The following is a 26,147-nucleotide window of genomic DNA, read 5'->3' on the forward strand; positions in this document are numbered from 1 at the left end:
ATGGTGGTGATATTTGCACAGCCTAAATGCACTTACTGTCACTGAACCGAACACTTAAAAATGGTTACAGTGGTAAAGTTTAAGTTACATATATTTTACCACAATAATAATTTAAAAAAAGCATTGAAGTCCTGGTCATATTTAGGGAAAGGTTATGGGTAAATCTGGGTTTAAATTCTAGTTCCCAATACTTACTAGCTAGCTGTGTGAGGTTGGGTAAGCTGTTCATCCCCTCTGAGTCTGTTTCTCACCTATCAATGGGGCCTAATGTATCTAGCGGTTTCTGACCCGGTGCCTGTAACATAGTGGGCCCTCACCTTGTTCCGACCTTTTCAGCTTTACAGTGGCTGTCTTCTTACCTGGCAAACCCTGCCCAGTGCAGGGTTGGAGAGTGACGGAGGCTTGGTTGGTGGCTTGGGAAAGAGCAGTGTGTAGTGTGGCTCAGCCTGGCCTCCTGTTGTGAGAGGCTGAAGCACACCACCAGGACCGTGAGGCTGTAGTCTTCGGAGGTGTCCCTGGGCAGGGAGACTCAAAGGTGTGCCAGCTCCTGATGTTGTGGGGAGAGACCTCTGGGCCAGGACCCACCATGAGACCAGCTGCCAACCTGGTGGTCCCAGGACAGTGACCCATTAGGGGCAAAAAAAATGGGGATACACCTTGAAATCTAAAGTCACTGAGTGCAGGAAAGTCGAGCTTGGGGTAACACTCTGCCTGTTCTTGCATTTCATTTCAGTGTGGACCCCCAGGATATAGTCCCCTAAATGTCCTCATTTTCAAAGCTTAGATCTTTTCCAAATCATCAGACTTGACTTCTTTTATAAATCAAAAAGTGATTGTTTCATTAGCATTCAGATTTCTGAGCAAAGCGATGATCCGGAGTCTGAATGTAGAGCAGTGAATCTCAAGTGAAAAGGAAGGGAGGGTGTCTGTGTGCAGATTCCACTTCTCTGCTTTTTGTTGCACGCCCTCCCTGTCCTCAGCGTCTCAGGCGCTGTGTCACTTTGGCTTCTTGGAATTTGACAACAGGGGATGTTCCTGAGGAAGTATGGAGTCAGTGTCATTTAATGGGTTCCTGCTGTTTGCCCGGAAGAGCCAGTTAGTAGTGAGGGATTGTCATCTGCTCCTCACGTGCCTTCGTGTGAGCACGTCCATCAGTGTTAGGAGCCATCTGTCCCTCGTGTACAGATGTGCAGGCCCTTGGGCTGGGATCCTGTGGAAGTCACAGGCTCTAAGCAGGGTCCTGGCATCTGGTTGTGGTTAGGTGGGGCTCTTCCAGCACAGTCCCCGAAGGCCCGGCCCTAGCCCCGAGGAAGCACCGCCTGATTAGGTCCCCTTGTCCCAGCAAGGCTGCAGGTGAGAGGAAACAGTGCAGTAGTCGGAGCGCCAGCCATGCTGCCCATTCATGCTAGTGCATGGCGGTTACGGGGCACCAGCTGGCCTTGATTCCCAGCAAGTCACTGCTCACGCGCCGTGTACCTTGAGGCAGAATGTGCTGCCGCAGCCCTACCTGGCCTTGCTGCCCTGTGGCCGACCCATTGAAAGGGAGACTGTCAGCCACTAATGCGAACAGACTAGATTTCAGGAGAGCCAGGAGTCCATGGAAGTCAGCCACTCTACTCTTTAACTCGCACCTCTCCCCCAAGCACAACTGCCCTGTGACAGTCTGTTGCAGCAGTTACAAGGAGCCGAGTTATACTGGAAAGATGTCAGGGACTTTGACTTCTGACTTGGGACTTGGAATTATCTCCTGAGTGACCTGGAGTAAGGTGCCCACCTGCTCTGAGCCCTCTTCATAAAGCTGATGTGAGATGCAAGCAAGACACAGTAGTTTGCAGCCCTGTCTGTCGGTGAACATCACCTAGAGCAGCGGTTCTCAACCTGTGGGTCGAGACAGATTGAGAACCGCTAGCAGGGTCCCCTAAGACCATCGGAAAACACAGATATTTACATTACGATTCATAACAGTAGCAAAATTACAGGTATGAAGTAGCAACGAAAATAATTTTGTGGTTGGGGGTCACCACAACATGAGGAACTGTATTAAAGGGTCGCGGCATCAGGAAGGTTGAGAACCACTGACCTGGAGGAATTGAAAAACAAAAATGCCAGTGCCTGGGCTCCACCCTCAGGAATTCTGAATTCCTCCGAGGAAGGGCGCACTCAGCATCTAATGGTGTTCCAGTGATTCGGATGCAGAGCCAGTGTTCAGAGGGCTCAAGGCAGACAAGGCAAGAATGCCTGAGAAAGTATAAGCCACTCCATAAATGTAGTGTGGTTGCAGTCTTTATATTTCCCACCCGTTTTGGCGATGTCTTAACAGTTTTAACCCTGCTAACGGGAAATACTGTAATCATGCATGACCTGGTTTGTTTTGTCTTTTAACATTGCTTCCAGCACCCACTCAGGCCGTTTTTAGAGAGAGGTAGACACCGTGGTGCACCTCCCTGAACACAGATCTCACTGGGCGTGCAGTGACGTTGCCGCGGACTCTCATAATAGCCTCTCCCTGGGAGAACCTGGTTTTCCTGGGGACTGGGAGAACCAGGCCGGCCTCGCAGACGTTGGGCTTCAGGTGGCAATAATTGCCTTCTGGTTGGAAACCCCACGGGCTCCTTCAGCGAGGCAGGTGCCAAATGCAAGGGTAGGGGAAAGAACGGTTTTGATGGGTAAGATTCTCAAAACCTTACAGCGAGGGGTCTGCAGGAAATCACAGGTTTATGTGAATGTGAAGAGAACAGCTCAAAAGTTTCAGTGACAAGATAAGTGCAGTAATTGCATTTCAGTGAGTACAGAAGAAAATCTCACTGGAACCGGAACTTGCAATAGAGTATAATTTAGTTAACGTTAAGATCTGCCTGTGTTCCTGCTAACGCCCTGCGGGTTCTGTTTGGGGCTGGTCCACCCTTAGCAAAGCTCTCCTGTTCCAGAGAGGACTGGGCTAGGGTGGGAACAAAACCTGCCTAACGGTGGATAGTTATCAGAAGGGAGGATACCTTCTGAGGGCCCAATACAGTTTTTGCTGCAAGGAAAAAGAAATGCCGGTTTAATGGAAAGGGTACGATCAGTGAAGGCACTGTTTGATCCTGTATGTGTCTGTAGTACTTTGTCAATGGAATAGCTCTTCCAATAAATGCTAAAGCACACGTGTTTATACGGTGCTTCACATGGACAGGTCTATCAAGGATTAATTCTCAGTGTTGTCCTGGGAAGGAGGCGGAGCAGTCATTCAGCCTCAGATGTGGGTGGGAAAACTGAGATTGGCAGTTGCAATGATGGTCTCCTGGCTAGGAATTTGGCCGTTTGGAGACTTGACTCGCTATCTTAAGATTCTCCTTTTGATGCTTTTTCTATTTTATTTCACTTCTTTTGCTCTGAGCTTTAAAAGTAGAGACATTAAAATTGTTTTCATTTTGAATTGAGAAAACTGAAGATTTTGAAATGAGAAAATTAGCCTTTGTCCAATAACCCAGATACGTCTACATCTTGGCATTGATCTGGCCCTTTAGAATCATTAAGTCCGTTTTCTGCAGAGGCTACCCTGAAACATTCACAGTCCAAATATAGAGATCACAGAAGGGTTGGAGCAAAAGTATAGCCAACTGCCTGGATCCTTGAAATAAGCTTTTCCTAACCACACCCCCCACCACCTGCTATTATTAGCAAAGATCAATGACATGTTAACATATGCTCTTTTACTAGGAATATAATGTCAAATGTTAATAGATACAGAGTCAGGTAGCATTTTCTGACTGGAAGAAACTGACAGAAGATGCAAACACCCATAGGTATCACTTTTCATGGAGAAGTTCAACTCAGTTTCTATTTGCTGTCTATTTCACCGAAAACAAGAAACCATCCTGTTTTATAGTGCCACGTGGGTTACAGAAACACTGGTGGCTCTTTGCTAGACAAGCCATAGTCTCAGGGAAGGATGGAGGTGAGCTTTGATCTCGGTGGCCTCTGCTCTAAATGGTCATTTTCAGCAGGCACTTTTAGGCATCCCTGGCTCTGGTCCCATCTCAGGATAATGGGGCCGTAATGCCTTTCCTGTGCATAGTTCAGAAGGAGCTTTGAAAGTGCCCTTGTGGAAGCTGTATAAACCTGATATTTATTGTCAGTGTTCCACCATGAACTTCAAATCACCTCCTATCGCACCTCCAGGTGTGATAATACTTCTCATTCTGCTACAATAGAGTAATGTTACACTTGGCGCCTTCACTGTCCTTTTCCTAGAATATCCCCAAAGTGCTTTCTGAGAGTGTTAACTGCCATTTGGCTCATTTTTCTGTACTGGAGAGAGCAGCAACGCACCAGACACCAAGAGACTGAGGGTACAGTGAGCAGGTGGTTCCAAACAGCAGTGTTTGGCATTCCCTAACCCCTCCGTTTTTCCTATGCCCGTCACCAGGTCCTGGTAGCCATAGCCATGCTTAGCTATCACTTCTTTGTATCCGTCCCTCCTCCCTCATCATCCAGCTTGGTTCTACACCTGCCACAACCCAGCCAGGCCCACAGCCACGCACACGTACAGCAGTGTCACCTAAGAAAAAGAGGGCTGGAGATAAATGGTGCTTGAAGTATTGGCTGGCAACTGTTTAGAAATAGGACAGAAATTAATTGATCATTCCCCGGGTACTCCATTGGCAGGCTTGGGTGCCACAACTCCACGTTTGCTGGAAACAAGGGGGAAAGGAGTCGCAGTCACTAAGACAATAATCAGTCATTTCTAATCTGGTAATATTTTATACTAACTGGTGCTGGTATGCTTTATGTCATTCATCTTCTGACTCCTTATTCCACGTTGCCTCCCACTTGAGGCCAAGAACATTACAGCTGTGCCAACGAGTGGGTGGAAAAATAGCCTTATTATTAACCTACGTTGAAAACATAATGGTTTCTTGAATGTCTTCATTCACAGATGCAGTCACACAAGATACTAATGCTCTTTCTTAAACATAGCAGAACAGAGTCTTCATTTAAACCTCCTCTGTCCACCTCGTGGGGAAAAAAATTAGCCCCTTGGAAATGACTCTGTCCTTTACATTTTCATAGGGCAGTTTGAATTCATCAGTGGGCTATTTTTATTGGTTAGCTGTAGTATCATTCAAACCATGAATATGTAATTGAGAGTCATTTAGACCAATCACCCACAGTAACCCTGTGAAACTCATGAGCGTAGTAAGCTTCTTTGCAGAGAGAGAGAAGACATGGGAAGTAATTTGCCCAAAGCTGCTCAGTTTCTGCTACCCCCAATCCAGGTTTATAAACTAGAGAGTTTTGATGCCCTGTTTGATAATAACTTCCATCTGTATAGACTCCTTCTGTTTGTGGTGCATTCTCACATCATCCTCTCACTGATTCCCAGTGATGACCCTGGGATAGGCAGGTGGGGCGGGCATCTTGCTTTTACGTAGGACTCTGTGGTCGAATGTCTGTGACTTACCCCAGCCAGGAGACTTGGGACTAAAGTCACACCCTCTCAGGCTCAGGCCGGTGCCCTTTGTTACCCCAGGCAGACTGTTTAATCCAAGGTCTGTCCACTGGACGCCGGACAGCTCTTCTCTCCATTCACATATGTAAAAAGGCTTCAGATGGGTCCGTTTTCATCTCAAGTTTCAGTTCCCATAAAATAAACTGAGACTAGGGTCTCAAAGGATCACTTACCAAATGTCCCAGGGGAAAAGGAAAACCAAAATCGTTTTCTGTACTCGGCAGAATACAATTTAGCATCCAGGTTGCCCTAGTGCCTCCAAAGAAAGCAGCAGCAGTGTTTATTGGCGGCCTCTCACTGGACCGACCACTTTGCTGTGCAACAATGCACCGTGGAAGTGACAGACTGGCCTTGGGCTGCCCTGCGCGGGACACTGAATGGAAGCTCACTGCTGTTTGACTCCCATGGTTAATGGCAGGGCGCGGGAGAAGCAGCTCTTAAATCTTTATTTCCAAATGGATGTCTGATATTTAGGTGCTTGTACACAAGCTCTGTCCAATTCCTGCGTGTTTAGTGTATTGGTGTGTATTTACTGCTGATTTTAATTCATGTCTTGATGAAGAATCTTCTGTATCGTTTTTGACGCTGACAGTTTTATTAAGGCTATTTCTTTACATTTTGGTGTTATTACTCTTTTAAACGTATATTGTTGTGGCAGCTTTGAGGCAGTTGCAAAATACTTTTTTAAAAAATATGGAAGTTGGATTAAAACATGCAGTAACTGTCACCTGGTAACCAGACCCCATATAACTCTGTCAACATTCGCCAGTGATTTATTGCTTTAAATTGGAATCAGCTGATATTTGGTTTCACAGTTTTTAACTCCGCAGGGTTAATCTGGAACCTGCTGGTACACATGAAATAGTTGTTTTATCTGCTGCTCTAAAACTGATGAAATGTTTTAAACATGGCTGTGTAATCAGTCAGTTATCTCTTAGTGTTACAGCTTATTCCGTACAGCAGTGTACAATCTCAAAACTAATTATTCTGCTGTGGTTAAGACATGGGAGCAGAATGCAGTAACTGATAAAGACTGCAGTCAGCCAGTCCCTGCCTGAATGGAGTAGTTCACCGGTATTTTGTTATCTTCTTAGAGGAAAAACATGGGTTGTGATGGTCAGACCTCCTAGGAGCCTGCAAGCTTAAGGCAAGACCTGGGAGACAGAACACTTAATCTGCTGTCAATGTCTTTTCCTACCTTTGATCTTTTGTTTTTAGATAAACTTGATTAGACTAGACTCTCACTCATCTAGACATGGATAGGCTCCTTAGAAATAAGGATGCTGGTGCTTAGAATTTTCTTTTGTTCTGAGTACAATAAAAAAATCTAAGGTTATGTGGACTACGAAAAAAAAAAAAAATTCTAGGCCAGTATCCACTTTTTAACATTCTTCTTTCATAGCCCGCTACCGCAGAAGGCCTGAAAGGGAGGGGTCATTCGGTCTACTCCAGACCTCACCTTTTCTACAAAGCTCGTCTGAAGAAAAAGCATCATAGATTTTTTTCATAGACTCTGTCTCCTCTAGAGATAATTATTCCTGCTTACAAAGATGTTAGCAGCAATCCATATACGGCTTATTGATGTTTCAAGGAAGACCCAAGACTCAGAATAAAATCTTGTGTATAAAGGTCTGCCAATTAGATTACACAGCCTGTCTTCGAACTGAAAGTCTGCTTTCCGTCTAGCGTGTGTTTTTCAGTTCATAGGGAGGAAATGCAGTGAATTGCCTTGTAAGGTTATTCTCATCTCGTGGACCAAGCGCAATTTACCTATCAGGTAACCAAGGATTCCAGGGATTTGGAAAACTGGGAGTACAGTTGTAGGATTATTTTTTCACAGGTGACAGATTATCAGGGGGAAAATGATAGTTTTATTAGAACCCAAGAATATTATCTCTGGCACCAACATCCTTCATTGGAGACTAGTGAGAAGCCATTGGGTTAAGAAAACAGTACATGATGTTTTCTCTTTGTTTCTGTGATGTTTTCTTACTCTCCCCAGTTCAGTTACTAATCATCCTGTTGGCCCTTCTTCTTTCCCTCTTGAATATATAGGAAATTACTTCCAAACAGACTCGTTTCCCTCCAGCCAAACTCTTCCTGTGTCATACACGGGCCGGCTTGCCATCGCTCCCCGACCAGAGGTGTCAGAAGCGGGTGTCAAGCTTGCCAGCAGCCCCACATATTACTGCACTGTCTAGAGCCCGGAATAGATAGATGGGGCCTGCAAAGGGGGATTGATGGATGTTGCCCCCGCCTTTCTCAGTGTACTTTCTCTTGAAAAATATATTTAATTACATGGAGTCCATTTCTAGTCACAGTTAAGAGCAGGCCCTCCGGACTCCACTTGGCGTGTCTGTTATGAGGAAAAAGCCATCAATATTTTAAAGGCTGCTGACAGGCAAGAAGTTAGCCTTGATGGCTAGAAATTTAGAGGGATTTTTAACTCTATAAGATGTACTCATTGCTTCTCTACAGCACTACTGAGGGGAGGCTTAGTAAAGAGCAAGGGATGTGGTGAAGAGTAGCCCAGTCAGAGTCTTCAGGCTTCAGATAACCTAGATGTGTCCTGATTTTTTGGCCTGAATTTCTCACCCGGGAGCTTTCCAGAGCAGCCAGCACCCAGCACCTCCCCGACACCAATGTCACAAAACTGGGTCGTGGGAGGTGTGCACCAGAGAATCTGTTTTAGGGCAGATCTTCCAGGGACAGATGTTGACGGCCTCCTGGGTTTCCTGTGGTCAAACAGGAAGAATGATGTTCAAATTCACCCAGACCTTCCAGGTATCGCCTCAGTGGTGCTGTAGTAATCAGGGTAGACTAAACTGCTGCAACAAATAGACCCAAAATGGTATTCCAACTAAAAACCTAGTAGACGTTTCTTTCTGCTCATGTCAGTAATCCTTTTTTGGGTCTTGGGTTGGTGAATGGCTTTCCTCCACGTGGTATTACAGGGATCCAGCCTTCTTCTTCATCTTGTGGCACTTACCTCCTCCTTATATTTTTTGTTTCTTTGTCATCTGCATCCATCCAAAAGGAAATATGAAAATATCTGTTCTATTGCAAGCCCTGGTCCTGACGCAGCAAATATCACTTCCATTCACATTTCCTTGTCCTGTATGTAGTGACATGACAAGAAGCTAGCGGATGTGGTTTTGCCATGCACTCTTCTTCAGTCCTGGCGCTGTGGGAGAAGGGAGGAGATCAGTGTGGACGGCTGCTAGTCTCTGCCACAGATGGCTGGTTGTATTGTTCCCCAGACTTCCTTGAGGATGAGACTTACTAGGGACCCTGATATACAGATTATCAGGCCTTTCCCCCTGAAAATCCTGACCCAATATGTCTGGATTGGTTTTAGGAATCTGTGTTTTTACAAACATTCCAGGTGATTGTCTTAGGAAAGTTTGAGAAGCACTGTAAGATGTAATGAAATTTGGGGAGGGTAGTGTACATTTGTTGCAGTCTTAGGATCCCATGTTGTAAGGAAGGGTGGCAGACTAGATGGCCGAAACCTAGTTCCTGGCACCCTTGACCTATCTCTGTTCTTAGAATTTAGAGGCAGCGTTATATTGTGTCTCTACCATGTAACACTAATATGTCCGTTCAAACCTGAATTCTTCTTTGAATTAGCTCATTGCTTCATTCAGTTGACCAAGGTTAGCAGACATTCTGACATACAGTTGTTTTATGGATCATATCAAACACTTGGAACATATCACCTCTTGACAGCTCTTTAACACGTAGGTCAGTGTATAAGATTGACTAGGAATGAAATATTGGGAGTTCCCTGCCCCCTTAGCCCCCGTCATAATGTTGAATCCTTTTGAAGCTTATCGTCATGGAAATTAAAAACATAACTATATTGGACAAATAATGGGTTGAATTATTTATCGGTGATCTCTGTCCCAAACTGGAAAATCGAAAGCTGCTCCACTCAGCCTCCTGAACATGCCAGAAGAACGCCAGGAGATGTGTGAAATTTCCGTTTCATATGCTCTTCACAGCACATTGGAATCCTGGTCTCTGTGCTACACAACAGCGGTGCGGACCAAGACCCTTTGGACAAATTGGGGTGTGCTCGGGGAATTCAAACCAACTTTAATGTTTGCCTATGACAGTTAATATTTAGGAAGATAATTCTTTCTCTCAAAGTATTCCAGGACATCCTGAAAAAAAATATTTGGGATACCTACTGTTTTGGATTGCCTGAGTGATTGGTCTTCCTGTGATAGGACAAACTTCAGAATAAAGAGGCCTTCAGTGGCAGGAGAACCTCTTTTGACTACAAGGAGGTATTATTGTCATTTGTTATCTGCACAATTAGGAAGCAATCGAGTATAGCAGAGGCTTTGCTGCATAAGTGATCTTTGTTTCCTCCAACCCTTTAGCTCATTGTTGAGTGTTTTCCAACACGCCTTTCTTCCCACCCCCAACTTAGTGTGTGTGTGTGTGTGTGTGTGTGTGTGTGTGTGTGTGTGTGTGTTGTGTGTGTGTGTGTGTGTGTGTGTGTGTGTGTGTGTGTGTGTGTGAAATCCACCCAAGTTCTGGCTCTTAAGTCCAAAAGGGCTGAGGACTTTTAATCCATCTTCATGCAGTCATCTTGAGGACAGAGTGGGAGCCTGCAGGATATTTCTTGTCTCTCTTTCCTAAAGGTTTAATAGAAGAAAGAGTGTCGTTGACAGTGATTGAGAAAAATGAAAGTTTTTAGATCAAATACTGCTTCGGTGAGTGTGCAGCGCGGGGAAGGCTAATAGATGGCGTCTTCCTCCAGTGAAGCCACATAGCGGCTAATCAGTGTGTGGCGTGTAGAGCTTTCTGTAACCTGGAAATCAGGGAAATATTTCACTTTCCCTCTGAGGTTTCCAGGCAGAGATTCTGTGGCAAAGAAGATGAATCTTCTTCTCTCTACCTGCTGCAGAATGGGCAGTTCACTGTGCAGCTAAATTTTAAACACATCAAGTGCAAGGACCATGATTATATTTTTCTTGTACCCGTAATCAGTTATGTTTATTTAATTTCCTGGAAAGTGGAAAGCCATGCTCAACATATACCTGGGTTGAGATTCAGAACAACCAAGCCGCATGACGGTCTTTGGCAAGAGCAAGCCCACCTGATTGGATCCGGGCCCAGTCTTTGTCAGTATCCAGAGAGTTGATGCTCTGTCCAGATGCCACCTCTCTATGTCCCAGTTTCTGTTTCCTTTTATTTTTTTAAATATATTTTCATTCGATTCAGAGAGGGAAAGAGAGAGAGAAACATCAATGATGAGAGAGAATCATTGATTGGCTGCCTTCTGCACGCCCTCTACTGGGGATCAAGCCTGCAACCCGGGCATGTACCCTGACCCAGAATCAGGAATCGAACCGTGACCTCCTGATTCATAGGTCAATGCTCAACCACTGAGCCAAGCTGGGCGGGCTATGGCCCAGTTTCTTTAACTGGAAATGGACTAAAGCTGCACGGTTGCTAAGTTCCCTTTACTCTCTCAGTCTAGCACTTGGAGATGATCACAGTCAGTCAGGACCAGCCCTTGTGAAAATTATGATATGTGTGAAGTTTCTTTCCTGCAGCCACCCCCGTTTTTTGTCTTTTTTCCCTCTTTCATGACACCACCTCATGCCCCAGCACCCGCCTTGTCACTGAATAAACTCATATCAAAGCCTGTCGCTGGAGATTTATTTATACGATAGCGTACATCACTGGAAAAGTAGATCATAGTGTTGCTTTTGAGGAGTCTTTATTTTAATATATATCAGAGCTTCTGGCCATAGGGATGAAGCTCACAGGAGAAAGAGAAGCAGTTGAGAGAGAGAACGAAAGAGAAGGGTCTGTGTGTTCACTTGTGACAGCCCTCGTTTTGTTCTCTTGTCCCAGAATGACTATTAATAATCTCCCCTCTGCTTTCCAAAGTGTCCCCCCTTGGGTGGTGAGTTACTTGATCACCCTAGATTTAGAGGAAGCCTCCATGGTACCCCTAAAATTATATCACAAGTAGAAGGAAGAAAAGAAGCCAACCTTCACTTCTCTATGCCAGAATCCAAGGTTGGCACTGTGTACAGATTATTTTAAGAAGTGGATTAAAAAAAATCTAGCTCACCTAACCAGCAAACTACACATGTCTTAGGCCAGAAATTGGTTAGCCATACCAGAGTCATTTCTCAGAAAATGGACTAAAGAGTGTCACATGGGCTATTTTTACCACCACGAATAGCCCACATCAGAAGGCTCATAGAACATGAAATCTAAAAGAAACCGAGTTGCTCTGGAGTGAGCAGATGGGGAAATGCCCTGAGGACAGTCAATAAGTATTTAAAAAGCACCTGATGGCCCAACTCAGTGGTTGTGTGTCAACCTATGAACCAGGAGGTCGTGGTTAGATTCCTGGTCAGGGCACATGCCTGGGTTGCAAGCTAAATCCCCAGTGGGGGGTGGGGAGGGTGCAGGAGGCAGCCGATCAATGAGACTCTTTCATCATTGATGTTTCTACCTCTCCCTCTCCCTTCCTCCCTAAAATCAATAAAAATATATTTTTTAAAAAGCACCTAATACCTGGCACTGTGCCATGCCTTGTTAAGGGGACCAAGGGACCTTTCGATGTGGCCCCTGCTGGCAAAGAGCTTCGATGGTCCTAGGTAGCATGATAGCAAAACAGGAACTGAACTACCATTGGAGACAGCAACCTATCAGGCAGTCAGTGATATTTCCTGTGTGTTATCCTTGTGTGATGGTGACTCTCAACATGAAACCCAGCCACTGGAACCCTATTTGCAAGTTCCTGAATTCACCTGGAGGACAGGCACCCCGGTTCTCCTCCCTTTCCGCTCTCGGTCCTACACAACTTGAGTGCCACCTCTTCACACAAAGCCCAGGTCATTGCTTTTTCCTCCTCCTTCTTTGCTGAAATAAGGGGAAGTGACACACATCTGTGGTTCAACTCCTTTCTTAGTAATGAAACCTGGGTGTGTTCATTAGACAGCAACAGGTTTTATTTCAAAGAACAAACTGTTTTAGGGAATTCTGGGCTCTTGGGGGAGTACCATCAAGGGTACAGTTGGGGAAAATTTTGTCATACCCTGAGCAGGAAAGTCACCACAATGATTCCATTAAAATTGATTGACTGTTCAGAGGCCACGTAAATGGATGTGCCAGGTCCTCAAAGGCCATGCAAATGGGTGAACTTGGCTGGTTCTGAGTAATTACTTCAGAAAGCAAGACAACAAAATCAATTCCAAACCCTATTAAAGGGCGCGTGGCCATCATTTACAAAGGGACTCGTGTGTCTCCCGTCCACGCGGAGGCCAGCGGGGAGCAGCACAGCCCTGTGGCAGGCATGTTGACGCTGCCTTTCGGTCCCTCGGGTTCTTCTGTTATAACATTGGGGTAACACTGCCTGCCCCTCACCTGCCTCCTAGGGAACCTGTATAGGTCCTGCCTGCCTTGGGGCTTTATGGAGGAACATAACAAATTTAAGGTGGATAATAATATGTAACATTTATTAAGCGCTTTGATGGATATGCCAGGAGCTGTGCCATACATTTTCACAAGTTATTTTGTTTAATGTGACAACCCCATGATACGACTACTATTGCTAACTCGATTTTATAAATAAGGAAACAGAAGCTTGAAGAGGTAAAGAGCTGTGTCATATCCCCAGTCAGTCTGAAATTCTAATATGGGGTGACTGGCTACTTGACTCACTGCAAAGTTTTGTGAATGAAGCAGGAGAGAAAATCCAGTGTGACTTTGAAAACTGTCAGGGTCTCTGCCATGAGAACTCTGGGACTTCTTATCCCTGGAACATCAACTAATACTTGGCTACATAAGTGCATTTCTTTTTTTTTTTTAATATATTTTATTGATTTTTACAGAGAGGAAGGGAGAGGGATAGAGAGTTAGAAACATCGATGAGAGAGAAACATCGATCAGCTGCCTCCTGCACACGCCCCACTGGGGATGTGCCCGCAACCAAGGTACATGCCCTTGACTGGAATCGAACCTGGGACCTTTCAGTCCGCAGGCCGACGCTCTATCCACTGAGCCAAACCGGTTTCGGCCATAAGTGCATTTCTTACATGGGTTCTGCTGTTCCAGGAAACTCGTAAAAGTCTCTCCCTCCCTGATCTACATGCACATGAAAAATGACGCGGTCATCGTGGGAGTGGGTGAGGCAGTCACAGTGGTCTTAATAGCCACTCTCTGGAGGCACAGCACAGGAAACAGGCTAAAATCAGTGGAGAGCTTTCCTTTTGCCAGCATACTGTTTCTATAGCCAGAGGGTTGGCCTCTACATTTCACTTTGGCTGTGAAGACTAGATTCAGGGAGTGGATATGATTTCTTTCTCCAGTTCCAGAAAAAATATGTTGCTTCTGCTCTGGATTGAAATGCCTCTGGAGAGTTCAGCCCCACCTAGATCAGGCCGGCAAAAAGCTAGAATACCAGTGATATCCACAGAGGGACAGAGCTGAGCCATATTTTACACTAACAATAAGGGGTCTATATTCCTAGTCTCCAAGGACAGATCACCACACCCTCGAAGCAGCACAATGAAGTTGAGACTCAACAGATTGGTCTAAAAGCCCAGAGTGCCGAACTGAGAATCCTAGCAAAATAGACGTGATTTTGACCTACTTCCCACTGCCACCAACCTCCTAATTAAAATGCCAACCTATCCTCAAGAGAATCCACACTGTGAAATAACCTTATATTAAAAACTTCCTTTTAATGAGGTGCTTCAGTACTTTGGAAACTAAATCCTTTTTAATTGAATTCAAGGCAGAAGTACCTTCTCCCACAGTTAACCCTGAGCCGCCTTCCTTCATCTGTGTGAAGGTGTCTTGGTTAAATCAGCCTGTAGGCCTGCTGCAGCCGTGGGCCCTTGGAGAAGGAGACATTGCTGCCATCCTAGGGGTACCGTCTCTGCTCATCACCACGACTCCTGGGAGACCCACCGGCCTAAGGAGTCTGTCCACTCACACCAAGTTTAGTGATACTGCCCAGTAGGCCTTGTAGTTGGCTTGTCAAGTTCAACCTGAAGTTACTTTTTTTTTTTAACCTTTTTTTTTTTTTTTTTTTTACCTTTAGAGAAAAAAATATGGTCCTTCTTCCTACTCTAGAATTAGTATTTAAAAATAAAATCATAATCCGGCTGCATGTGGCTCAGTGGTTGAGCATTGGCCTATGAACCAGGAGGTCACGGTTCACTCCCTAGTCAGGGCACATGCCCAGGTTGTGGGCTCTATCCCCAGTGTGGGGCATGCAGGAGGCAGCTGATCAATGATTCCCTCTCATCACTGATGTTTCTATCTCTCTCTCTCTCTCTCCCTCTTCCTTCCTCTCTGAAATCAATAAAAAAAATATATTATTAAAAATAAAATTGTGATAACTACACTGTTTGCTTATTACCTTGTATTCCAAAGCTCAGGCGACCTTTTCTGTAACAAAGGAGATTGCCTGCTTCCTTTATCCTGTACCAGGCTCCGTGATAAGCATGTGCATCGCCCGTAAACTCACCGTCCCCAGCTTAGAGCAGAGGGGGAGAGTTTAAGAAGCAGCTAAATGCAATGATTGTCATATCAAGGGAAAAGGGTGACATTAAAATTCTTCAGATACTTTTACAGGAATTGGACATTTGAAATGGTTCAACATAAGTGTTTTATTTCAAAGGCCCAGGGTGAAGGGGGAAAAGCAGATTCCAGCAGTTTTGTCCTTGATACCTTTTCTGCTTGTGTCCTGCTCTCCTTGTGTTTACATAATAGTGGAATAGTGGGTGAGGAGTGTTGCAGCACACACAGCTGTGCACATTCCTCCCCAGTTGCCTTTCCAAAGGGTTTGAAAATGCAGTAGATGTAATCGGGTAAAAAAGAAAGAAAGAAAGAACGAAACTCAATTTTCCTGGCAGATTTAGAGAGTGAGCCTGTCCTCACGGGGCCATGGAGCATCAGGAGGTGGTTTCTCTGAGAGAAGTCCCCAGGGCAGCAGGAGGCTGGCAGTAGCCTAGACCTGTGGCCACTTAGAACGTGGTCATGTGGTCACTGCACATCAGGCGCAGCGTCTGAGGAGAGTGCAGGATTGCAGGGAACCAAACCGGTGAGATCACTGTTCTCTCCCTGGTTGATAGGTTGGCTCAGATTTGCTGCAGAGAGGTGGTCCTGCTGGGGACTTTGAGTCAGAGTTCTGGGAGGAACAGAGAATCCCTGTCCCTGGCAGCCAGAAGTAAGAAGCACAGCTCCTGCTTGTAAAATTCCCAAGGGATTCCCTGGGGTTTGCACTTGGTGACCCAAACGATGACAGCCACGTAATTCAAGCACTGAGAGCAGAATGGCAGCGTTGTTGTTCTGCTTCCCAGGTAGTGGCCAGATGGTAATACTTTCTACATCAGGGTGCCAATTATATCAAACTCCATAAAATTAAGCTAATTGGATATGGTTTCATTAAAAGTTGATTTCTACAGGACGTGGCATTTGTGTTGGGTAGCTGTAATGCTGGCTATGGAAGACCCACTTTTAGATAGAGAAGAAAGGTTTGTCCTAGGACAGTGGTCAGCAAACTGCGGCTCGTGAGCTGCGGTTTGCTGCTCTGTTGACTAATGAGTTTGCCAACCACTGACCTAGACTCTCTATTCCAATAATTACAGGCTGTTGTTGTTCCTTGTGATTAAGCCCCTGTCCCAGTGGTCGGCAAACTCATTAGTCAACAGAGCGGCAAACCACACGGCTCGCGAGCCGCATGTGGCTCGCAAGCCGTAGTTTGCCGACCACTGTCCTAGGAGCCTGTTAGAAGTTTCAAACAAGAGAGGTTTCGGTTATAAAAGGACATTTTTGGTGACATGAAGGGAGGTTGAAAGAGTTCCAGACAGAAACTGTCGAGTGGTTCAGGGCACAGCCCCCTGTGAGAGGCGTTGACTTTGAAGGGTGCTGTCAACCAATAATTGTTAGGATGGTTTTGCCTTTTCTATTAGCTTCTTGTTAGGGTAGTTGAGTTAATGAATTGTAAAACTCGGTGATTCTGTGAAAGGGGCATAGAAGCCAAGAGAAAGCAATGCCATGTTTACTTCCTTCTGATTTTCTTTTTCTGAGTTTAAAGCAAAAAAAAAAAAAAGTGGTGGGGGGGGGGGTGCGGGGGGGAGGGGGGCGGTGATGGCTTGCAAAACAAAACTCCATCTTCTTGTAGGTTCTTCCTAGAGCTAATTTTTTGCCTTGGATGCCACTTTTTTCATTCCTGGCCTTTGTGTCTTTCAGCGTGCGTCACTGCAGCCATCTGGGTGCAGTAGCCAAGGTGAGAGGAGCCCCAGTAAGGAAATGGAAGCAGGAATGCAAGCCTGTGCTGTGCAGCATGGGAGCTGCATCTTAATGTAACCGTGTAGTTCAGCGGTCGCCAACCGGTGGTCCGTGAGGTCCGAAAGGTTGGCCACGGCTGGTGTAGTTGGTAGCAATACTTGGGACCCATGTTTTGAGGACAAAGTAAACGAAATAAACACCTAGGACCATGGAGGCCACAAGTTAATAGCAGTACATTTGACATGGTTTTGCTCTGGCAGCACCAGTTCTTGGTGGGTGGACTTTGGGCCAAGGAAAGGACACATCTGTGTGCTTGCGAAGAATAGCATTTTGTCATTGTCTTTTGCATCAAGGCGCTGAGGGTCACCTTCCAGACCACTGGTAAACTACTTTTTTTAAGGTCAACACTAAGTTTTCTTTAAATATACAATTCATGGGACTTTTGATGGAGTTTTTGAACCTTTAACTGCTTTGTAGAAGCTGAGAGTCCAGGGTGCTGGCAGGGGTGAGGCCGATGATTGACAGTGGAGAGCTTGGTGTGTGGGAAACTCACTTGAACACGAAATACACCACTTGGATCAACAACCTTTGGACTCAGGGAAAAAGTATTAAATCCTCAATAGAGTGGCGAAGATTGAAGGAGGAAATAGATCACAAGGGGAATCAAGGGTGAAAAAGGAGTGTGTCCTCTTTTGACTTCAACTGGCCTGGATGCGACTGACTTGACAAGAAGCCAAGATCCTAGTTGCAATGCAACTTGTGTAATGCAGGCACCTACTTTGCTTGCAAATATGCACAAAATAGATCTTCATTCACAGGAAGAGAAAGGCCACAGCGGGTTGGCTAAGTTAGCCTTCCAGGACCTTTGTCCCTTGATCTGTCAGCCCCTTAGAATTCAGACGCAGCCGTTAAAGGGGTTTTCAGTTCACAATGTGATGACTTTGTTGACATCCAGAATTCAAATGTATTTTGAATTGAATTTGTCTGCTACAGCCATCAGAAGATCATTCTGTGGCTGTTTTCAAGTGTTTATTTGCTTAGATTTATCAAGCAACATCGATTTCTTTCGTGGATGATGTTGAATGGCCTTGAAGACATGGGCAGGCCCCTCTGTATCCAGTGGACAGAGACCATCTGAGGAGACAGGTGTCCACGTGCACAGCACCATGAGCTCCAAACCTGAGATACATTTTATTTTAGTGGCTTAGCCACAGAGTTGCGGGAAATCATTTTTTCACCTTCTCTCCTCCATCCTCAAGTGTACAGTTATTTCTATGTACTTCAGAATATGTCCCACAGTTTTCCGAATGAAGATATTACTGGAGTGGCATCAGAAAAAGAATTTGCCATTAGAGCCAGAGCATAACAAAAAGGCCGTTTCTCCCATTTATGAGAGCACCATTCCCAGAAGAATTCATGCTCAGTCCAGGCTGAAGTGTGAGGAATGTCACTAGACCAGCCGCATGCAGGGCCGGCTTCCTGTGCCCGAATCATTGGCCTGTGATCTGAAATGTCTCCACTACAGCTGATGGGTGACTATTCCAATAATTGAGAACCATTCAAGTCACTGACCTCTTTTTCTTAAACCTGGATTCCTTACAACAAGCACACAGATATGATACAAACTGCCTTGTTGCCTACATTTTGGAGTCAAAGGCTCTTCAGAGCCTCAAACCTTTGTTCCCTTCCTCCCCAACTTGGTGAGGTCTGGAAACCTTGGAGGAAGTCCCTGTGATGAGTATGATGTCAGTTTTCTTCGGGGCAGAGGTAATTTACAAATCTGATCTCTGGCATCATTCTCTGGGGCTGTGTCTACACCACCCTCCACACTGGACAATGTAAATAGATGGCTGTTTGCCTCGGGGCAAAACATGGTGTAAACTGGTTGTTTCCACAAACGAAGTGCATTTTTTTTTTTTTTTTTTTACGAAGTGCATTTTTAAAAAATTCTGTATTACCAGGAATTTCCAAGCAGAGATTTTCAAGAGAAACAGCTGTGGTTTGAAAAGATTTATGATAATCCAGATGGTTTCTTTGAGGATAAATCTACTTGATCATTTAAAATTAAAGTCTTTCAGTAAAGCTGAGTGTCTTCTTTATGATTTTAAATATACTACCGTTGTGTGTGTGTGTGTGTGTGTGTGTGTGTGTGTGTGTGTGTGTTGGCCTGTCTTGTTCGGAGCTTTATCTTTGGAAACAGCAGAAACCTCAAGACAGTGTCCCAAATTATTCAGCAATTAAGCTGGCAGAATACCTGAGGGAACCCTTCGTAACAGCAGAAACTGTTTGTGAGGAGATACAGTCAGATGCATCTCTCCTGTCTGGACTGAGTAGCAGTCAGCCTCTCTGGGAACTGCCACTCTCAACTTCTGATACAAGATGCTCTAATCTTACTGCACAATTATAATACTGATTACATTTCTCTTTCCAAGCTGAACATGTGCAACTAGATTGCTAAACTTGTCCACTTGTGGGAACCTGGGTGTGAAAGGCTCCCAGTCCCCTTGTTGGGGCTCTGAGGCGACAGAGGGGTGGCAGACAAGGGGCTCTGAAACCAGGTGGCCTTTCTGTACCTCTTGCCTGCCCTCAGTGCCAGGCGGCCACCCAGAGATGCTCACCTGAGGTCCTGCACCCGGCCTTCACCGAGGGCCCTCTGCACGCCGGGTCTTTCCCTTCCAGGCCTCTTCCACCGACCATCACACTTGATCTGTCCTACATTGCCTGCCTAGGGGTTCTGCTAGATGTACAAATTCAAGCAGCAAAATGAATTCTCAGGGAGATGTAATGTTCACTGTGCTTTAATGTGTTACCAATGATGTTTCAGACTCATCAGCATCTCTTGATGATCAGTGGAAGAGTCATCAGCAGTGGATATGTGAGCTCTGTGTAGGCCTGAGACAGGTGTTTGGTTCACTTGACCGATCTCACCTGTGAATTTGAAAAGCCCTTCTAAGGAGCAGTGGACTGGGGTTGATAAATAGACACGTGAAAGATGGATTGTATCAATGAACCTGGAAAAGCAGGATGCCATAAAGTAACTTGGGTGTGGAAGGTCATGTTCATCTTTTGTAAGTTGGCTACTGCCACTGGCAGAAACTCCTGAATGAGTGGATAAAGGTGGCGAGAATTGTGAAGTCCAAGTGCTTATTATTGTCAAACAAGCAAAGCACAAAAATGTGAAGCAACAAAATGAGCAGCATTAAGCAGAAAAAGGAGGTTTGAGGCTTGCTGAGGCACCTGACTCATCAAACTGCATTACCCTCTGCTAATCCCTCAGAGGCCCTAGGGTGTCACTTCCCATGGTTGACATTCATGAATGTTCCTGGAACCCCCCAAAGCTGAGGAGTTGTCCCCTCTGGTGCCTGTGGCAGCTGCTGACCACTGAAGAGCACCTGTGGATGTTGTAGATGTTTAACCACCCACCTTACGCTGAAGTTGGAAGCAGACCTGCTGGAGGAGGAGTCTGTCCCCAGAATCAGATTGCCGAGCCATCTGGTGCTGCAGCTGACCTGGAAATGCATCCAGTAAATTTCAGCCCTGAGTTACAGCTGGTGTGGGGGAATCTCGGAGACAGGTGGTTCCCTTAACAGCTGTACCTCCAGTTAGGGTAGGCAAGAAAGAAAATTCCATCCTTTTTGAACCTTCATGGATCTTCTGGGATCTGTAGTAACTCCATGAACTTTTTCCATGGTAATTACCATCTCAGGGCAAATAATGATATTTCTCCTTCCTTTGTTGAAATAATCTCTGCGAGTCAATGAATTGAATATTTTAAGTGAGCTTATCAAGTGATAGATGGATAAAAAAAGACTATGGTTTCTAGAGAGTACTCACAGAAACAAGTCTTTTACACATTCTTATGCTGGAAGTATACAGACTAAAGTCCCATTGGGGGAAAATACAGATTGCTGCATTTAAGGGAACTATTTAAATTTATAATTCTGTATTTACCCTGCAAATTTTAAGATAATTTAATCAAACACTGTTTTTATCAAGTGGATTGCTTTGCATGCTGAATGAAGTGCAAGACATTTTTAGCCCAAGAAAGATAAAGAATACTTTCGACTTTTGACTTCAAAAATTTGTTCTGAATGAAACACTTTGCCTTTATGCCCATATAGTTTGGGGAGGATTTTAGGCAGACCTGGTTTTTATTCACTGACTTAGAAGTGATGAAGCTAAAGTAGCTAAGGTACAGAGGAAGTTAGATATTTTCCCGAGTCACTCAGGATCCAAATGTATGAAACCAAAGGGAAGAAGAGTCTTGGGGTGATATTCCAAATTGCATCATCTTCCCCAGCACCCTCACCTTTCTGCAAGTTGTTCACTGCATGATGGGGCCCAGTGGAGGCTGCAAGTTGGAGCAGAAATTCAGCCTGCGCGCTGCTCTCCAGGCCACGGGCTCTGCCCACCTGGAGCTGGGACACCTTCTTCAAAGGTCCCAAGTTGGGTGCTGAGCTGTTGGGTTGGGTTCAGCGAGTAGTGAGGGAAGCGTATCACCAATGTTATGCCAGGGCTTCTCCAATGCATTGCAACCAGAACTAGAGCTGATCTTGGCAGCATTTAAAAAAAAAAAAACAGCAACCATTGTTTACATGGGCATGGAGTGAGAGTTAAGAGCTGTACACAGTTTGGAGATGACCAACATCATGAACGCCTGGTTTCGCCTTGTCAGTTAGGCAGGCAGAGAAGGCCCCCAATTAAATTGGACAGAGTTTGAGATTTGGGGCATCCTCCCATCTCCCCTTCTATACATTAGACTCCTCTCTTCATTTCCTTTCCCCCTTCATCCCCATCCTGCGCTGCTCATACCTCAGCTTCAAACTTGCCTTTTCTCACAAACAACCTTCCATCCTAAGAACTTTGTTCAAGAGGAAATCACTTTAGCCAAATTTATAATAAGATGTTAATAGCGAGGAACGGTGGGACATTACCACCCGCAAGGACACCCTGTTAATGCTTAAAAAGAAACGAACTGTTCTTCCCAGGGAGTTTCGGGCAGTGGGAAATGGCCGGCATTCTGTTTGGTGTTTAAGGCAGGAGAGCTTGCTTTATTCCTGAGCCCACTCTGGCGTATCCGTCAGAGCTCTTCAGGTTGGCCGAGCATACAAGCTTACCTCAGTTTCCATCATCTTTGCTCCTGTGCTTTTATCTTGGCATCATGTTTAGTTCTCCATTTCTAGCTCCCGTCACTTCTTCAGACCCATCTAAATGCTTCATTCTTAGCTCTGAGCATGGCCAGGCTGGCTTTGTTTTTCATCTTCCTTAACTTTCTTCTTCCCAGGCAAGCAAACTATCCTGTAACTTCTACCCCAGCCCTAATTTTTTTTTTTTCAAGTTTCACACTTCCAAAACCCACCTGCTTGAAAGTATCGGGATTCTGCCTCTTTCTGAAGCCTTGATTGCTGAGGGGAAAATTCAGAGCCTTCCCTATTGCATCCTTACCTGGCATCTAACTCTGTGAGCCAGGACCGGGAGAGAACTTACTGAGAGTCTGGTTGTTAGAAGCTTTCAGAAGGCAATGGTTGGGACTTTCCCTGCGTGTCTTTCTACGCTAAGCCTAGCAAAGTATAGCTGGTAGTTTTTCTTCTTCTTGGAGCGATTGTGATAGGTACTGGAAGCTGAGACTTGACTTGGCTGTATTATTATTCCTTGATCTACTGCCATTCCTATAGCTTTTCTTGGGTTTACCTAATGCCAGAGAAACTAAAACCACTCGTTAAATGGATTAGTTCAGTAAAAAATCTACCATCAGGTAGCATGGCTAAATGAACTCTGGTCAAAGAAGTCCAAATAGCTGAAATAAAGCTCATATAAATATGGTCAGTCTGTCCACCTGTGACTCTTTAAAGAAACCTCCTAATTTCCCATTTCTTCTGTCATGCCAGTGATATATATTAAGGGTTTCCTATCTCTCAATGCTTGTATTTTTAAATGCCAGGAAGCTATGCTCATACTCTACTTTGTCCTCAAGGTAAAAGGTTTTGCATATTTAATCTCAATAGGTTCCAATGAAAAATCAAATATATGACAGATTTCCAAATCTCTTTCCAAACGAGGAGGAGGCATCTTTCATGCATTTAGGAATGCTATCTGAACAGTATTGTACTTTTATTTCCCCCTCTGCCTTTGAATGAGCGTTTGTTTTGAAAAATCAGAATGCCAGCTTAGCGTTCTAAAGATGGCCAGTGGTGCCAGCTCCCTGCCCTCCAACTGTGCCTTTTTCCCCCTCTTGGTCTTATTTTCATCATCCCCCCAAATAGAACCAACCCATGTTGATGCCTAAGGGCCGTGTGTGTCTCTCCTGTTGCTTGCTGTCCTTGCCATCTCTGTCTGGCTCCATGAATTAGGATCCTATAGTGAAGGGGGGTAAAATATGTACTGTCTTGGTGACTGCATCTTTCCACCTTTTTTTCTCAGCCCAAAGACAGCCCAGGTCAGAGGCAGCATCTTTTTTCTTTAAATGTTTAGTTTTTGTCCACATCCTTTGTCTAAGCCTGGTTGTGCTAAGAAACTGTGTGCTGATTAACAGATTGTTAACTGGTGTCTTTATCTGGTTTAACCAGATATGTTACCCAGTCTTTTTAGCTACATGTTGAAGGAGGAGTCTGCCATCCTTCAGAGCACAGAAGGAATGGTCCAAGGCTCTGACACCATTTCTTTGGTGGAGGGAGTTGGCTGTGTGGAGGGTGGATGCCCGCCTCTCCCGGAGGGGCATGTTGCCTGGACCCCATCAGCTCTGAGTTAGGGAATCAAGAGGTTGCCACTCGATGTGCCACAGCCAGGTTTAATCCATGGGACAGAGTGTGCAGATACCTGTTTGGGCATGTGGCCAACTGTATTGTAACTTACTTGCTAACTGGTTAAAATAGCGTCTATCATTCCAGTAAACAAATATTGAGTATGTCATGTAAGGGACTTTGCATTATGTACTGTGGTGGAGATAAAATAGAGCATAATCCAGGCTTTTAAGGGGCTTATAATCCAGTTGTCTAAACCATTGAGTTTAGAAAGTGTTTTAAAAGTGTGATGTCCTAGAGATACCCTTTAAGGAAATCATAGTTAATGTTTCTGCTATTGTTGTGATTAAACACTTTGCTTTGTGCGGTCCTATTACCAGCTCACCCCCCACCTCCCACCTTAATTTCCAAAGGGCTGTGTTCCAGGTGGCTGGTGCACAGAGCTATGAATTTATCTCAACACAGGCAAAGCTAATAAATATGATTCAGGATGAAAGGCACTGTGTAAATGCTTGAGATGTTGTTATTACTGTTCCAATGCACTTTATTATTTTTAAATTGTGCATCCTTTTAAGTAGATTATTTGTTCGCCACAGTCTCCATTATATCTAAGCAAAGCATTCACAGAAATTTCTAAAAACCTTTTCATTTCTCTCTGTAGGTTGTTGTTTCGTAACGTTTTATACAAGAAAAGCTGCACTTGAGGCCCAGAATGCACTGCACAATATTAAAACTTTACCTGGGGTGAGTCGGTTTACTTTTGTACCAAAATCACTTTATTGCTTGAAAATGGTCCTTTCAACTGAAGGTTCTAGTTATGGGCTCTTAGTGCCAAAAATGACTTTGGTCTTTTGAGGAGTGTGTGCTGACCCCTCTGCTCCCCTGCGGCAGCCAAACCAGCTGGCCGGCCCAAAAAGAAGCGCCCGCATTAATGCCGACGGAAAGAGCTCTCAAACCATGTGTCCCCTGGTTAGAAAATCAGAGTGACCCCACTGGGTCACAGCGGCTGCCAAAGGGTATTGGGTGGGCAAAGATTTTAAAAGGGAGGAAAAAAACCAACTCGTACAAGAGAAGCAAATGGAAAAGGAAAAGCTTTTACTCACCAGGAGCCCCTTTTCAAATTTAGTCTTCAGATTTTTCTTCTGAAAGAACAAAATGTACCCTGTACAGCTATAATATTAAACCTCATAATGGCTTCTAAGCAGTCAATGGTGGTTAACAAAGTCAATGTTTTAATGCCCTGTTTGTGGCTTCGTGTTGATAGAGAACAGAAAATACAAAGCTTACTGTTTTTTTCCATTACCTTCCCAGTAATATCTGAGATGAGTACAATTCTCTAGAAATGAACTGATTTATGTGACTACTTTATGAGACTACATGATTTCTGGAGTTTGGGGGCAATTTTATATAGTGCATGCTAGTATGACTATCCCTATGCTGTTTGAATATTTCTCCCATTGATTCGAATATCAGTGCCGAGTTCATTGAATATCATAATGATGTGCATTGGTTATATGAAGAACCTGTGGTAAGTAGTGTATTGCTAATTATTTTATTGAAACCTTTGGTAAGAATAGAAGAAATGTAACAGAATGCCGGAATGCCCCTAATGTTTTCAGGGTGTAATTCTACCTTTGTGTCACTTAGCTGTCTCTGTAGATGTACCACACATCCGAATTTTATCCTCATCACACCCACAAGAGAGAGCATTTGTGTAATTCACCTTAGATCCATTGAAAAGCTTATAATATTTGTACTGGCAAGACTCAACAAAAGGTTTTCACAACATTAGCTCCATAATTACCCAAAAATAATAAATTGTGACTCTTGGTCTTGAACCACACCCTTTTGCTGTTCCCCTTTTCATGTGAGCAAATCAAAGGGAAGGTCCAGCAAGCGAGTGTGTGGCCTGAGGATTCTCCCTCCCACTTTAATTAACTACTTCTCTCTGAAACTTGTGAGGGGCATCTTAGTAGGTCTAAGTGACTTAAAAAGGAAAGTAGTACTTCAGCTTCCATTTTCCACGTATATGGGATTTTTTTCCCCAATGTAAATTCGAGGAGGTTGAAGTGTTATGTCATAATAGCGCAACCAAATCTCTCCTACGTGTGTTTAAAAAGAAATGCTTGAAATGTTGAGTGGTCATTTGGCATTTAGGGTATATCGATGCCAAATCACATCCTATTTTAAATTAATGCAAAGTTTGGTTAGTTTGCATTTGTCTCCGTAGAAGCATAGCTCTCAACATGCCATCTTCATGTGTGAATGGGCTCTCAAGAAACCCAGAGTGAATTTGGTGACTGAGCCATGTTGAAAAACACACAAATGACTGATGAGCATGCTTCTGTTTGGGACATCTTACTCTCTGACCCTCTTCTTAGCAAACCAATAGTATCTTCTGTATTTTAAAAGAATGTTACATATGTCTCTCCTTTTTTCTCTTCTGGAAACTTCTACATACAGAAGTCAGGGATGGTGATTTTGGAGACCTCTATTAAGGACAATGATTCTGGGGTTGGAAAACATGGTTTGTGGGTTGTTTTTGGTTTTTCTTTTTATCCTGTTCAGTTTCATATGCCCAATTACTTGAGGCGGGTTAAATGAAAATTTTGAGATGTCGGCTCTGATTTGTAGGCTCA

General features: G+C 44.5%; 1 protein-coding gene across 1 annotated transcript in view; it reads left to right on the forward strand.

Annotated features, from left to right (window-relative positions):
- Positions 1-26,147, forward strand: part of CELF2 (CUGBP Elav-like family member 2) — a 307,488-nt gene that overhangs the window by 172,772 nt on the left and 108,569 nt on the right. The window contains exon 3 of the mRNA XM_054726443.1: positions 24,170-24,252. Within this exon, the coding sequence (XP_054582418.1) occupies positions 24,170-24,252 (83 nt within the window). The remainder of the gene's footprint in view (positions 1-24,169; positions 24,253-26,147) is intronic.

Source organism: Eptesicus fuscus, chromosome 2 (assembly GCF_027574615.1).
Source record: "Eptesicus fuscus isolate TK198812 chromosome 2, DD_ASM_mEF_20220401, whole genome shotgun sequence".
NCBI lineage: Eukaryota > Metazoa > Chordata > Mammalia > Chiroptera > Vespertilionidae > Eptesicus > Eptesicus fuscus.